Source organism: Musa acuminata, chromosome BXJ3-5 (assembly GCF_036884655.1).
Source record: "Musa acuminata AAA Group cultivar baxijiao chromosome BXJ3-5, Cavendish_Baxijiao_AAA, whole genome shotgun sequence".
In the NCBI taxonomy this organism is placed as follows: Eukaryota; Viridiplantae; Streptophyta; class Magnoliopsida; order Zingiberales; family Musaceae; genus Musa; species Musa acuminata.
In genome coordinates, this window is record NC_088353.1 from 33,184,805 (window position 1) to 33,202,106 (window position 17,302).

General features: G+C 36.8%; 1 protein-coding gene across 1 annotated transcript; it reads left to right on the forward strand.

The window, feature by feature from the left end:
* Positions 1-8,113: 8,113 nt before the first annotated feature.
* On the forward strand, positions 8,114-17,031 carry LOC135637661 (large ribosomal subunit protein uL6c-like). Its single transcript, XM_065150344.1, has 3 exons — positions 8,114-8,272; positions 9,144-9,452; positions 16,507-17,031. The coding sequence occupies exons 1-3, from the start codon at positions 8,238-8,240 to the stop codon at positions 16,841-16,843; spliced, it is 681 nt and encodes a 226-aa protein (XP_065006416.1). The 5' UTR covers positions 8,114-8,237; the 3' UTR covers positions 16,844-17,031.
* Positions 17,032-17,302: the final 271 nt, after the last annotated feature.

Sequence of the window (17,302 nt, forward strand, 5' to 3'; positions counted from 1 at the left end):
GATGAGTGGGGTATTTATAGGCCCTAAATGGATTTAAATTTGGAGCCAAAACGATCTCATCCTGGGTTTTCAAGGTACTAACAAAACCACTGTTAGGATCGAGTCAGCCCCAAATGCTTGACTTGAAAGCGTGTTCGTAAGCGTAGTAAAAGTAATGAACAAGTAAATCAGTTTGCAATAAAAATAAAAAGCTCAAAGTAAATGTAAACTATATTTATAGTGGTTCGATCGTCGTGACCTACATCCACTCCCTGATGTCTCTTCACTCGAGGCCACTGGCTTCTACTACCGATCTTCTTTCAATGGTTTTGCACCTCTTTTCTCTTTTTCACAGGCTCAGAAGAGAATATTTACACCTCTATTTTAGACCTCACTCCTCCCTTATAAAAGAGGAAGAGACTTACTAATCTAAAGAGATTATAATTTTTACTCAAGAATTCTTTCCCTCTCTTTTGCTCAAATTCATGTTTTCCCATGCAGGAATAGCTTGAAAATTTATAGACCCCAAATGACTTCAAAATTGAAGCTAAAAAAGGTCTAATTCTGGATTTTTCGGGTCCTAGCGATACTACCACTTGTGCTGGGCGGTACTACCACCTGCCGCACTGACATTGGGCGGTACCACTGCTTGACATAGTTTGGAAGACTATGTCTGAGCGGTACCACCACCTAGTCTGGTGGTACTATCACTTAACACAATCTTGGAGACTGTCTCAGAGACTGAGCTACTAGCGGTGCCACCGTTTGGACAGCGGTGCCATCACCTGAGATAACTTTTAGGTCACTGAATAAGCCTTTCTCTTAGCCCAAAATAGCCCCACTTTGGGCCCAGTTGGCCCCTAATTGAGTTAGCTTAATTACGTTCTAAACCAACCTAATTACGACCTAAACTAACTCGATCTAGATAAATTATTACAAAGCACGAATCATCCGTTGTTTGGCATGTCATTGGTTCTTCCTACGCTTCGTCTGATCCTTCGGCACATCGTCCTCTCCTTCGGTGTATTGCCCAATCGGCATATTGACACCCACAACTTTCGATCTCCTTAGCGTAATGTCGGATCCTTCGGCCCGATGCCTGAATTCACTACATCGTTTTCAATAATTTACCTTTACTGCAAACTGCTTTACCTTCTTATTGCTTTCACTATACTCCCATACGCTTTCAAGTTAATATCTTTATAAAACGATTTTCTTCGGAATCGGGTTTAATCGAAACGAAGATTTTTGAAATCGGTAATTTTTTCGCTGTACTAATTCACCCCCTCTTAGTGCTAACTCGTTCCTAATAGTATTAAGATATCAAAGTATTAAGATGAAACTAATTGATAGTATCAAAGTATTTTGATACTAATTTACCCCCCCCTCTTAGTGCCGACTCATCCTCTCTTGCGACCTATTGCCCAATCGGCTAGTTGACCTCCACAACTCCGATTTCCTTGGCATAATTTTTGCTCTTATTGGCCCAATGCCCGAACTCATGGCCCGAAACCTTTTGCTTATACGTCGATCGATCCTCCAGCTCGATGTCTAATCTTCTGACATGTTCTACTCTGGTCCAACAAGATTTTTCCTACTTTTAATTGTGTTTCCTTGATTGAAGCTTCCTGAATCACTTAAAATACAGATTAAATCATAAACACTATTAATTTGTTTCATCATCAAAATTTGAGATTCAATAATCTCCTTCTTTTTTTATGATGACAACCAATTGATGATGGAGTTAACCTTAACTCCCCCTATCAATATATCGTATTGATAGAACTCTTGGATTCAAAAATCCAAATAACATGTCATCATAAAATTATGCATAACATCATTATACTTCTCCCCCTTTATCATCAACAAAAATAAGAAGTGCAACTAACAATTTTTGAAACATGCAAGTTTAGCTATTTAGCAAATTTTTCATCACTTTAGAATAAACAAGCTAGTGAGTTCTTTTTCTCTTTTGAGAAGTGCAAGCTAGCAATTTTTGCTTCCTTTGCAATGTTCGAGCTAGCACTTTTTTCTTCATTTGCATAGTGCAAGCTAGCAAAATTTTACATCATTTTATAACATGCAAACTAGTAAGTTTTTCATATATGAAAGTTGGTAAAATTTTTGCATCTTTTTAGATGAGCAAGATAGCCTATTTTTGCATCTTCTTGAAAGGAGCAAGCTAGCAAGTTTTTTTGTAAAATTTTTGTACTTTTTGATATATGCAAGATAGCATATTTTTGCATCTACTTGAAACGTGCAAGCTAGCATTTTTGCGTTTCTAGCAATTCTTTGTACATGCAATTTGTAAACTAGTAAATTTAGTAAGTTTTACATAATTTTGGAACATGCAAGTTAGTAAATTTTACACATATAAAAGTTGACAAAATTTTTACATCTTTTGAGATGAGCAAGCTTTTTGCTTCTCTTTGAAGTATGAAGGCTAGCAAGTTTTTGCTCTGATACCAAAGATATGATGATATGAGAATCACACATGGTAGGATGTAATATACGTTGATATCTTAATACCATGATGATTTGAAATATTTATGATGATGCATGCAAAACATAGGATAATGATACATGCAATGCAATGATATGCATATAATGTGTTGCATATATTCATAATGAAAAATTGCTTTCACTTGAATTCAAGGTTCTATAAATATAATATATTGATAGGGGGAGTTAAGGTTAACTCCGTCATCAATTGGTTGTCATCATAAAAAAGGAGAAGATTATTGAATCTCAGATTTTGATGATGAAACTAATTAATAGTGTTTATGATTTGATCTGCGTTTTGAGTGACGTAGGAAGCTTCAATCAAGGAAAGATAACTAAAAGCAAGAAGAATCATGTTGGGCCAGAGTAGAATATGTTAGAAGATTAGACGTCGAGCCAGAGGATCGGTCGACGTATTGGCAGAAGGCTTCGAGCCATGAGTTCGAGCATCGGGCCAAGAAGAGCGAAAATTACGCCAAGGATATCAGAGTTGCAGAGGTCAACTGGCCGATTGGGCAATGGGCCGCAAGAGAGGATGATGCGCTGAAGATTTGGACGGAGTGTCGATGAACTAATGACATGCCGTATAACATTTGATTTGCTTTATGATAATTGTCTAGATCGAAGTAGGTTTTAAGTGTACAGGATTAACTATGATAGCAATCAAGGTATTATGCAAAATGAAGTCCTGAAGTCAAGAATGAGATTTCATTGGGAGTTCAAGAGTTCGTCGGAAGTCCAGACGTTTGTCGGAAGTTCTATTGGAATTGATCGAGAAGTCCAAAAGCTTGCCAAAGAAGCTGATCAGAACTTGCCAAGAAGATCGTCCTTAAGTCCAGGAGCCTGTCGGGAGTCCGTTGGAACATTGCCGAGAGATCGTCGGAAGTTCGCCGAAAGATCGCCGGAAGCTCACTAGAAGAAACCTAGACTAACCAAACTTGATTTGCTTAGTGTATGCCTTAAAATTTATAGTTAGCACATAATTGGGTTGGAATTGGGCCAACTCAATTAGGAGTCAATTGGACCCAAGTTTGGGCTGTGTTGGGCTAAGTGAAAAGGCCCAAATAGTGACACAACAGGTGAAACCGTCATGGCACAACCTCCGAGACTGTGTTAAGCGGTGGTACCACCCAATGGCAGGGTGTCAAGCGGTGGTACCGCTCAGTGTCAGTGCTGTAGGCGGTGGTACTGCCAGGACCCGAGAAACCCGGGATGAGACACTTTTAGGCTCCAAGTTTGAATCCACTTGAAGCCTATAAATACCTCTCTTATCCCCGGATAACACACACACACAATTGAGAACAAAAAGAAAAGAAAATGCTATTGTAATCTTGTGTGAACTCCTCTCAAACTCTAAGTGTTAGTCTTGTTTAAGAGAGGAGTGAAGGGGGTTGTAAAGGTTCTCTCCTGAACCTATCAAAAGGAGAATCGAGTTGTAAAAGGGTAGTTGATCTTCGCCCATTGAAGGAAGATCGTTAGTGGATGCTAGTGGCCTTGACAGAAGAGGAATCGATAGAGTGGATGTAGGTTACAACGACTGAACCACTATAAAATAGTTTGCATTTCATTTTGAGTAATTTACCTTTACTACAAACTGCTTTACCTTCTTATTGCTTTCACTATGCTCCTATACGCTTTCAAGTTAATATCTTTACGAAATAGTTTTCGTCGGAATCGAGTTTAATCGAAACAAAGATTTTTGAAATCGGTAATTTTTTTGCTGCACTAATTCACCCCCCCTCTTAGTGCCAACTCGTTCCTAACAAGACCAACCGCCTCCATCACATAGATGGGTATACAGTACACTAGTTTATTTGATTATCTTGATGTCCCTCTCGAATAACCTATGACAAAGATTATTCAGGATCAATTTTTAAAGGCAAATCAATCTCATTATCATGATCTCATCACGATCCGATTTTCATTGCACAGGTCCATAGACATCACAATAAATATATATATATATATATATATATATATATATATATATATATATATATATATATATATATATATATATATGCAACAAGTAATATAAAGTGATAAAATACTAAATAATATAATAAGCTAAAAGAGTGCATATCACATGTGTTATTACTCCCGTGATCGGTTTGTAGGGCACCTATGACACGCTAGACAACATAGTATTATTGTCTTATAATCAATTGTGTCTTGATCAAAGTAGTTTAGGTTATAATTAAGTCGATTTTGGGTGTAACCATGCCAACTTAATTAGGGACCCATTGGGAGGCCCATTTAGTGACCCATAGTTGGGTCAAGCGATGGAACCACTTATGAGTTAGAATGTATGAAGTGTATAGTTTTAGACTCGACGGTGGTACCACTAGTGTCAAGCGGTAGTACCACCTAGACTGACAGTGGTATCGCCCAAGCATAGTCTCCCAAACTGTCAAGCGATGGTACCACCCCGACTAGGCAATGGTATCGCTAGTTGTCAATCTTGTAGGTGGTAGTATCTCCCAGTATTAACGGTAGTACTACTAGGACCCCGGAAACCCATGATAAGACTTTTTTTCTACTATTTTTGAAGTCATTTGGGGCCTATAAATACCCAACTCTTTCCTATTTGAGATAGAAAGAAAAGAAAATAAAAAGGCTTATGATTCTAAGTTGTAAAAGCTTGAAAAAGTCTTGAGTAGTCTCCTCCTCTTTAAAAGTTTAGAGTCATTCTGAGGGAGGTATGAGACTTGTAAAGATCCTCTCCTAAACTTGTGAAAAGGAGAAAAAGTTGTAAAGAGGGTAGTTGGTCTTCGCCCATTGAAAGAAGATCATTAGTGAATGTCGGTGGCCTCGACGAAAGAGGAATTGAGAGTGGACGTAGGTCGCGACGACCGAACCACTATAAATTTAGTGTGCATTTTCTTTCAGCTCTTCATTACTTTTGCTTTCTGATTTAACTGCTTATTACACTTACTCTGAGTTAAGCACACTTTCGATATCGATTATACTAACAGTTAGTATTAGAGCTTGGTTCTCTCATTTAGTTTTACACCCAAGAGAGATTAAATGACTTTTTTCGATAATTAAGAGGGTCACTCTATCACTTGTCCTTCTATGTTCAATGGGACGGACTACAGGTATTGAGAAACATAAATGTGAATTTTCTTGCTTTCTATGGATTTTGATTTATAGAACATTGTTAGGTTAGGTTTTCAGAAACCCTCTAAACCAATGAATGAATGAAATGGTTTAGAGAAAAAAATATTTTTGTTAAATACTAAAGCTTCGAATGCTTTCTTTTGGGCTTTAGATAAAAATAAGTTTAATTGTATTTCTATATGTGAAACTGTGCATGATATTTGGCACACACTTAAAGTTACTTAAGAAGGCATAAGTAAAATAAAAGAATCTAAGATTAATCTTTTAGTATATAGTTTTGAATTATTTTGAATGAAGCCAAGTGAAACTATTGGTGACATATATACTCATTTTATGAATGTTGTCAATAGTTTGAAAGTTTTTGGTAAATGTTTTACTAATCTTGAACTTGTTAATAAAATTCTAATATTCCTTTCAAAAAGTTGGGATCCAAATATAAATGCAATTCAAGAAGCAAAGGATTTGAACAGTTTTTCTCTTGAATAACTCCTAGGATCATTAATGACCTATGAAATGACTTACAAGGTATATGATTAACATGAGAACAATCTTCCAAAGGACAAGAAGGATATTACATTTAGAACAAAAGAATATCATTCGAATGAAAGCTCAAGTGATAATAATGACATAGAACTTCTTATAAGAAAATATAAAAAATTCATAAAAAAGAACAAGATATCAAAAACTAATAGCGAGAGTTTCTTTTAGATAAATTATCCATGATGTTATTTGATTATATTATTAGGAAAAACTTAATGGGATAATTTTATTGAAACATTTTTACTTATTGTATCATTATTAAATTAAATTAAATGTAAATTTACTCAAATTTTGCATCGAGCATTTTCATGATAGTATTTTGGTGGATATATTTGAAGTCAGGAAGCTCAAGAGCATTTACATTAATTTAAAAAATCTTTTAACTCAAAAATTTTAATAAATAATATCTTTTTTTCACTATCATCATATGATATGATGAGATTATTATTAAAAAATTAATAAATAATATATTAACATTGTTGAGCCCAAATTATTAGTCAAAATACTTAGGTAGAGATTAATTAGAATACATTCGTAAGACTCTTAAAAGTTATTCTAAATTTTAGCTCATTTTCAATATAGGAGGACTAAACATATGTGAGACTGGTGATGCGCTTTGAGTTCATTGATAGATAGTTCTTTCTCATTTAAATCTTTTAGTAGATCAACTCTAATGAGATAGCCATTGATCAATATATAATTTAACAATAATATACTCATTAAATTCTCATGTGTTAGTTTAAATCTTTGTCTACCTTCAATATGGGATTGAACTGAGATGTTATACACGGAACTTACCAAAAATAAATAAATGTTACACACGGAGTGAATGTATTTGTGATAAAAAGATTATTTATATGTATATTGGGCTTAAAAAAAAAATCCAAGAGTGTGATAGTTATATTGTTGATAGAAAAATAACCTTATAATTACCATTGAGTTGGTATGCTGATGCTTGAGTTGAATTAGCAGGCAATCCTTATACAAATCTGAACCAGTCCCATAATTTGAGGTGGAAAACTAGATCACACTTTGTTTTCAGGGGAATCATGGTCGTTTGGGCCTTGAGGCAAAAGGGTGGTGCGTGGGTGAAAGTGAATATAATTTTAATTTATATAATTTTATAATATTTGATGTAAATTGTACTTTATATAGCATTTTATTACTTTATCCGATGTGTTTAGATTGGAATTCTCTCGAACATTATATATTATTTTATTTTTATATATAATATAGTGTATTATTTATGTCTTTTGTATTTAATATTATTTTTCAGTTTTTTTAAATATGTCTGGATTGTCTAATTGTAAAGCTCATAATTTCTCTAGCAATCACATTAAAGTTGTACAGAGGGGAGGAGCTGAGATAAAAATCTGATTATCAAGGACAATTTAATAATAATAATAATAATAATAATAATAATAATAATAATAATAATAATAATAATAATAATAAGATATTTTCTACTGGTGAAATGGATCCTTTATTACATAAATTGATAATAACGTAAAGCTATCAAATTGATCACTGGTATATCAACCTCTTCTTTTCATCGTCTGCGTTTCCTATATGTACACCAAGCAAATCAGCGTGGAGCCACAGATGATAAAGATTGACCTCAAGATCCGAACCCGTCAGTCGGTTCGACCCGTTTCGCTCGGGTCGGGTTTTGCCCCGGCGGGTCATGGCATGACATCTCCGCCATCTGCCCTCTTCCCTCTGTTTCCTGCGTCCCAGCCATCATGTGCCCTTCCTCTTCTTTCTCAGCGGCTGACCCTACCACCTCAACTGCGCCTTACACGCCTCCTCCAGCACCACCGCCTGAACCGCCGGCAATGCGACCTCCTCCGTCATCATCACCGTCGATGAGGTTCCAGGTGGATCGGTGGCCGCGCGTGCTTCACAAAGTAATTTGGGTCGGATCCGGGTCAGGCCCCAGTGGCTTTTATTCCAGAGCTCAACCCGATCCATCGACAGACAGGTCTGGATAACACACGGACGAAAGATAAAGAGCAGGGTGATGAAGAGGAGCCTCTTTACTTGGGGGGAGACAGCGAGGGAGGCTAGGATAGAGCGACAGCCCGAGGAAGAAGGCCATGGCGTTGGTGATTCCTTCGATTCACTCCTCCTGGTATCCTTCTCTCTCTTCTCTGCTCTTCCAATCTTTTTTTGGGTTCTACGGCGTGCTTTCAAATGGATGCGATGCACCCTTTTTCTAGCACATGTCAAATGTTGAATGTGTTTTACGAAGTCGGTCCATATACTAAGCAGGATCATTGACGGGTTGGATAATCACAACATATCCGGCAAGAAAGATAGAGAATGATGTGTTGCAGCAGTATATGGTCATGTCTAATTTGGCACAATACCTGTATCCATCTGTACTCCATCTGTTGATGTTTTAATCCTTGAAATTATGCTTCAGGCCTACCATGCTTCCGTTTTCTTAAGCAAGCTTGTCCTATTTTAGATTATTTCTTTGATTTATTTTTTTGGGGGGTAAATGAGTTCGTTCTTTCAGCTTTTACTTCTTAGAGTGGAGTGCAATTTATTTGACTCCATGTGCAGTCGCATGTGCAGAAAATAATGCTGCTTAACACGTTACAACATCTTATATACGAACAGTTGTCATCTAAACATGCTTCATGATAATGCTTTATGCAGTTGGTGTTTCCTGCTCTGAGTTCAGTGATGTGTCTGGTTTATATGTGAAGTGAATCTTAATACACAATGATAGTAACCATAATAGTGTGCTCACACAATTTTATATCGACCATAGCATTGTACTAGTTTATGAGTTCTAGTTCAATTGGTTATCTCAAGTTATTTAGACTCTGATTATACACTATTTTGCTGAAATTCATAGTTGCATTGGCTAATTTTTGTGGTTAAAGACAAAAAAGTTTTTAGTTTTTGTTGTGCATTAAGGTGTTTAGCATTTTAGTTGCTTGTATTTGATGAATACAGAAGCTAACTAAATGTCCCTGCTTCTGATCCTTCAGCAACTTGAACTCTGCATTTCTCGGTGATAGAAGTAGGATTTGTATTTCAGATGCTCCATTCAGTAGGGTTCATTTTCTGCGGAAGCCAGTGGAATGTAAGGAATCTAGGATTGGAAAGAGACCAATTGAAGTGCCTCCAAATGTGACCATTGCGTTGGATGGGCAAGATTTGAAGGTTAAAGGTCCACTTGGGGAACTTTCAAGGACTTACCCACGTGAGGTAAAAGTTCAAAGAGATGAATCTGGATTTTTAAAGGTCTCCAAGGCTGTAGAAACTAGAAGAGCCAATCAAATGCATGGGCTTTTCAGGTGAGTTTTTTTACTATACTGGTGACAATTGACTGTTTTTTGGCTGATATCAACCCTTGATGCATCCTAATCATAAACATTGTCACATGAGACCTTGCGTATCACATTAAAATTCTAGACTAGATTGTTTTCGTGAATCACTTTGTCTTTTTAATATAATTGGAATTTTGTAACATTTTGAGATGGATGGCAGGATAATATACCTTCTGTTTATGTTATCTAATTCCTCCTGTATGATAATATTGAATGGTCTTGCATCATTGCTAGTATGCATAAGTTCCCTGGTCTATGTCTTTTTTGGGGAAGGCAATATGCATGTCAGGTGTATTTTGTTTCCAGTTTTTGTTCAAATTTGTGAAAAATTATCATGTCTCCTAACATAGACATTTACATGCAATCATAAGCTAATTGCTTTTTGTTCTGTCTTTTCAGCAAATTGTTGCAGATGTTAATACACTTTCTGGTCATAATTTGTTATTAAAGATACACATTGTAGGGGACTGACAGAAACATATTAGCATAAAAATAAAAACAAGAAAGTACAGTTTTTGAGAATTTATTGTGAAAGAGTTCTTTCTCGTATGGTGTTATAGGTTGATTGAACTAATCTATAAATTGCTAACGAAATAGGGAACTATGAATTATTGGCATTTCTTGATGATATGTCATGGTTTAATGTGGTTCCGGTACGTTGACCAGGTGAGCTCCAGTTTTGAAACCAGGTTTTCTTAATTTTTTCCTTTTTGAAGTTGTACAGGCAAAAACAGCTGCTGACAGCTGTCAAAAACTGTTGGCTATTTTAGATGGTAAAAAAGAGCTTTTACTTCAAACAAAACTGCTATTTTTCCTTCACTTGGACAGTGTAAATTCTGCCTCTGCCACGTCCACCTCGTCCCATTGTCAAAGCTGCCTCCACCTCACCCTCCACCAATGATGCACATAGCCATCTTCTCCTTTCTTTCTCCTACTTTCTTTCTCCTCCTCCTCCTCTTTCCCTCTTCTATCCCTCTTTCTCTTTGGTCTGTGTCAATTGCTATGTCAGTGTACCGTGTGTCCATATGCCACTATACTGGACCAATACTAGTCTAACCAGGGACTGATACATGTCTTGGTCCAAAACTTGAAACCTTCTATTATCAATTGAATGATAAGAATCATTGTTGATAATTGTCTCTTGCATGGTTTAAATCTATTTTTTGAAACGTTGTCAGTCTTTATTCTAATTCTTTTGCTTATTAGGTGGTCTTGACCACTTTCAACTTGATTCGCCCAGAAAACACTTACCGAGAGTCTGATTTAGCTGGTTTTGTAATGGTCAAATATATCAAGTATCAACTAGTCTGTATCCTTCATGGTATTAAATTGATAGCATGAAACTAGATGTCATCAGCTTTTCTTTTTTCTTGTTTAGACAGGAAATAACCCTGACAATGCACTGATGTAATAAGAACATGAGGACCAATCATAAGATATGATTGTTTGCTGGTGGTTATTTAAACAAAATTGTTACACAGTTCAATTCACTAAGCAAATAACTCATGTCACCATAATATATAAACAGTTCAAATAATTTTTGTCATGAAGTTATGTGTGTGAAAATGTAGGTATTATAGTAGTTTAGAAGCAAAGTTGGAGCATTTTTTTCCAAGAAAAGACTTCTATTAGATCCTTAAAGATCTGCTAAAGGACCTTTTGAGGCCAGAGTACAGAATAGAAGATAGTTTAGGGCGGAAGGTATCTGCCCACAAAAAGCAGATTTATTTCCACTGGCACTGTATGCAGTCCAATGGGCTGCTTGATTATACTGACGGAAACAGTGCAGATTGTGTATGATGATAGTTGAGATAGAAGAGCTTTAATGTTGCTGATCGTTGTCCGAATACACTATGGGGGAGTCAAGTCCTTGGTTAATATGTCATAAAGAGTTGAGGAGTTAGATTCAATTTGCACTGCTATGAGCTCACCTATCGTTGTAGCTTGAAGACCAAGCTTAAGTGCCAATGCTTCATACTGGATAGGTGATTTGTTTTGAATATGTTGTTCTCGCAAATTTGCAAATGCCAACTTGGTCACGAATCACGAACCCAAGGCCTCCTTCCTGCAATGAAGAAGAACTATCAGTATTTAATTTAACGCAACCAAGTGGTGGTTTACTTCATTTAACCCACGTAAAATTATTCATTTTGTTGCCCTTAGGTAGGGTGGATCTAGCATAATGGCTAGTAAAGGCGACTGCTTGGGACCAAGTCCCTGTTATTGAGGGTAATTATCCTGTAAACAGGGAGGAATTCTGTGCCTTCTAGATAAACCAGAGTTGGTTTTCAATGATAGCATGAAGTAACTTCCCAATGTCAAGGGTGGATCCTTCTAAGAGCCAATCATCTACATTCCAGGATTTTTAAGGAGGAACTGGGTTGGGAAAACATGAGACCATCTATCCCACACTTGAATAGAGTAGTGGCATTCGTGGGATAAGTGTGAGTTGGTTTCAGGAGTATTGTGGCATAATGGGCAGGGCTGATTGGGTTGCATCTGCAGCCACTGGTGTCTGTTTGTAGTAGGTAGTCGCTTGTGGAGGAGTTTCGAACAAAACAAGTGGATTTTAGGAGAATAAGAAGCTTCCATAAAGTATGCTAGCCGTACCAACTGGAATCTGGGGCATAGTCCTTCTGTTTAAGTAAAAAATAAGCGTCTTTAGCTATAGCCTTACCTTGCACATGAGTAGTCCAAGCCCATAAATCATCACAGGGTGAATGAGCAATTTCAATAGAGTTAATACGAGAAACCAACTCTTAGCCAAACCTCATCGATAGCAATTGGGTGTCCTAGCTATCAAATTGGTTAAGGGAGTCTCCACAGTAGTATCCTCCGTCAAAGTCGAAACATCCAAAAAAGTCAATTTTTAAAACAATGGTAAATAAAAAATCCACGGATCATAGAAATCACTGGTTTGAGACCCATTTCCAATCTGTTTAGGGAAACCAACCCTAAGGCTGATCACATCTTGAAGAAAAAGGCGCCAACTTCAAGTAGAGTTTTTAATGGTGGGAGGGGACCAAGGATTTATAGGGCCATATTAGGTAGAAAGAACAAAATACTAAAGGCTATTGGCATGATGAAGGAATCTAGCAATCTGGGAGGCTTGTAAAGTGTACTTAAAAAGAGGGAGATCATGAATAGTGAGACCCTCATCATCCTTAGAATTCGTGATAGTGGACCAATTAATGAGGTGAAACCCTTTAGTATCAGGGCATTTCTGCCAGAGGAAGTTTTTAGTTGGAGTTTCCAACTTATGAAACACAGACTCAAGCATCCAATTGACACTCAGTGTGTGCACTGGGATGGAATTCAAAATCGACTTAATTAAAACAAGATGACGAGCTCGAGATAAGTAATGACACTGCTAGGAGGCAAGATTAGCTTTAATTTTGTGCAGAATGTCATCATATATGGTGCAATTGATGCACCAAGATACTTAAAGGGGAAACATCCCTCCTTAAAGCCAAGGAAAGCATATTTCAAGTCTAGTGTGTCTAGGAGTAGATTTGGGGAAGTAAATTTCAGACATGGACAAACTGATACGATAGTTGGTGAGCGATTCATGAGTTTGGAAAATGGATTGAACGGCCAAACAATACTTCCTGTTAGCCCTAAAACATAAGAGGATATCATAGTGTACACGACGTGGTTAGTGCTACAGTTGGGACCAAACATGAAAGGAGAAAGATGGTTTGACTCAATAGCTTGAGCAAAAAGTTGAGTTAAAATTTATGCTACCAGGATATAAAGATAAGGAGAGGGAGGATCTCCTTTTCTAATTTCGCAGCGACTTGTAAAGAGAGAAGAAATTTGGCCATTAATGAGACAATCAAAAGATGGAGAGGAGACATAAGCTTGGATCCAGTTTTGAAATTCATGAGGGAAATTCATAGTAGAGAGAATGTGAAAAATAGTTGATCATAAGAGACGATCAATAGCTTTTACTAAATTAATTTTAACCATGACTAAAGGATTTTTACCCTTTGAGGAGTAAATGGTATGTACAACGTCTTGTGTAATAAGGATGTTGTCATGGATTCTACGATTAGGAAGAAAGTCTATTTGATTAGAGCTGATGAGACACTGAAGATAAGGTTTCATGTGGTTAGAGAGCAAGGTATGCAATTTCGAATGGTATCGTCCATATCGGGCGATACGTACCGGTCCGACGGTATACCAGTACGCGGACAGCTCGCTACCGGGTGGAACGTTTAAAAGCGCTCCGTATCGAACGATATGGGGTAATATCGAGCGGTAACGGTCAAAATTTCGATTGTTACCGCCCGGCACAACTCGGTAATGGTTGATTTCGATCGTTACCGCACTGTAATAGTGCTACAGTGCTCCAATGGTCAAATTGACCGTTGGAGCCCTTTCTCATAGTATTTAAACCCTTCTTCTCCCCTATTTCATTCCATTACATTCTCATACTATCTTAAACTATCTCAAACTCTTTTTTTCTCACATTTGTGCTTTCCTAAACTTTACAAAACAACGATTTGTGAATTCAATTGAGGCTAATTTGGGAAGATTAAGAGGAAGAACTTTCTAATCAAGAGGTATAAATTCTCTTTCTTTAATTAGAGAGTAAACTTTCTAAACTTATGCTAATACTATATTTATTTCTAACTTAAAAACCCTATCCTCACTTTTTTTTATTTTCAGGTATTTTCGGAGGGTTTTACACCTAAATTAGGTGTACCGCTCGGTACGCCCTAGCGTATCGCTCGGTACATGGTACCGTACTATACTGAGCCAATCTCGAAACACCAGTACGGTATGGTATTGCATACCTTATTAGAGAGAACCTTAGCTATGCATATAGAGAGAACCAAGCAGTACATCAAACATCCTATTTACAATTTTGTCCATGACAGGTCGACGAAAAAAATTTACCCATTAAATAGGATGACCAAGGGCGATGCCATAACTAGAGTTTCTCTTCGTCAAAGAAGACCGAGTTGGTGAAAGTGGCTTTATTATGCTCTATTGGGGATCGATGCAACAGACATCCAATGTTAGCAGAAGAGAATGAAGGAGAAGCCAATAAAACAGAAGCACAAGATGGGTGACGAGGGGGCGTCTAAGTACTCTTCTCCGAATCCTTTCCAGGTTCTGGAGGTTTAGGTGGAGTATCAGAGGTGGAGAGATAGAGAGGGGCTGGGAGATGCTCATTGCTCTAAGACTCCCCACTAACTATTGAGAAATCATATTTGTTATCTATTGAGGTTTCTTTTGGTTGTTTGCTCACACAAAGCTGGAACTTTAAAAATTTAAAACCTATTAAGAGGTCAATGACTTCCCATTTAATTTGTGATAATTGGGAAGGCCAACATAAAAATTGATTGTTGGTATGTTCTTCACATTAAATATGAGTATATCAAGATTACATTATACTAGTCAACTTAACAGGGGAGCTTGAAGAAATGACCAACAAAACCTAGACACTTCATTGATTTCATAGACTCGAAATGTAAACAATTTAAACTATTGTTGGTATACAAGAATCAAGTTGCTTGGCTAATACATATTTAATAGGAATTAAGGGACATGGTAAGAGGGAATGAACATGAAGCTTTGAGTGGTTTTTTAAATCTGGCATATATTTATCACTCGCTTCTGCCAAGGAAAAATTTTCCATTCAGTTGTTCTTTGTGGTTGAACAATACATCTTTACACTGCTAATCTTTCCTTTTTTTTTTGGGGCATGGGAGAAAATTTTTACATGACATCTTTTTATGGGCTCAAGATAAACCTCAATACACCTTACTATTTCAAAACTAAAGAAAGCAAGGGCTTTCATATAGCAAAAGCAAGAGTAACTACACACTAGGGAAGGATGTAAGACAAGGCTTAAGTCTCTTAACTAAGAGATGGGATATTCCTCTTTTTTTGCCTCAAACAATTGCTTTTAAATAGTCTCACAGTCAAACCTATGCAACCTTGGCTGACCATCTAAATCTGTTTGATATAATCTGTTTTTGAGATCTTTACTGATCTTTTAATTTTAGGTGCAAACTTGAAGTGTAGATTTGTTTGAAGTCTTTTATTGGTCAAAACGAATTTTCTGGATCCATAAATATGCTAATACATGTTTTTTGTTTCATCCTTTGTCACAAATAAATATATAATCTGCAGAATAATCTTTATGTTTTTAGTTCTTAAGATCTCATCAAATGTGCTTTATGACATCTTAAAATAAGAATTTTTTGGTTTGCGACCTTTCAACCCTTCTTTTGTACTAATAAGTTACCATATAAAGTAAACAATCTAAGTTTGTCTAAATAATTTAAACCCTTAAAACCTAATCATTGGTAGTTAACTTGACAATTCGTTAACAGTTAGTGATAGGAGATCTCAGAACTATCTGTTCAAGAGATACAAACAAACAATAACATGCCATGGTATCCCAGTTATTTAAGGTTGACTATGTAGATTTTCTCCCACCATTGATTTTTATTTAGCGCAACATAGTTGAATCAAGAATAAAGAAATATCTTTTTTTTATAGTTTATAAGAAAATATTCTTAGGTCTCTTGAGTCGCAATATTTGATCACAAATTTTATAGCTTTTCTTTGAATATGTACATACCATCTTAAATGAGTTTTCTTCATTTTAACTACGTTGAAGCTACTCCTGGTTGTTATTTGAGTGAAAATGTATATTATTCTAACCAGGCCATCTCTAATAGCCAATCGTAATCTTATTAGCAATAATCCATACCTGTTACAACAGTACATACCACTAAGTTGTGAAATTGTTTTTGAGAAGTCTAGCTATTTTATTTTTATTGAATGAACTTTTTTTTTTCAAAATCTATTTTCTTTTATAACAAGAGAAAATTTAGAAATGCTAAAATGTTGGCCTTGAATAATTAAGGATGGTGATTGTAAAATAACATCATTTGCTTTGCTTTTACTTGTGGCTAGAAGCTTATCTGTTCTATGAAGTAATGTAGTTATTGGTAAGTTCTCTGCTAGATTTGGCTTACACATATATCCTCTTGAAACGCAGAACTCTCACAGATAACATGGTTGTTGGGGTCTCGAAAGGATTTGAAAAGCGACTTCAATTAGTTGGGGTTGGATATCGGGCGACGCTGGAGGGCAGGGATCTTGTTCTGAACCTTGGATTCTCCCATCCAGTGAGGATGGCCATCCCTGATGGCTTGCAAGTGATGGTGGAGGACAACACTAGGATCGCCGTCATCGGATACGACAAGTGTGCCATTGGTGAGTTTGCTGCTGCAGTAAGGAAGTGGAGGCCTCCGGAACCATACAAGGGTAAAGGTATCAAATATGCTGATGAAATTGTGAGGAGGAAGGACGGAAAAGCTGGCAAAAAGAAGTAGAAGTGACCAAACCTACCCTACCATATGTTCTTTGCTTTCATATTTGCATGTATGTCGTTGCTCTCTCCATGTTTAGAGATTGTAGAATCTCAATTGCAGTTACTTCCGGTTGGTTCTAATTGTTTGTAAGCTCAGATACTTTTTGTGCAACAAAGTGTTATATGAATACGAGCGCTTGAATTGCAATGCGAACGAGAGTTACTGGAAAAGAAAATAAGTGGTTTCTAAACTGTTCCCTTTCTCATTCAAGAATTTGACGGAGGATTCCTTTCTAAACTTCATTTGCAGCTCTCAACTTTGCTGATAGAGACACTTGGAATGAGGGTGGATTGGATCAAGGAAGAAGTACAAGTCCAAGAGCCCTCGTAGCTAATTGACTAACGTGAAGGACTAGGGACTGTTCCAGTTTCCACAACCATGCTTCTGCCTGCCCCTAAGTCTGGGGATAGGATAGGATAG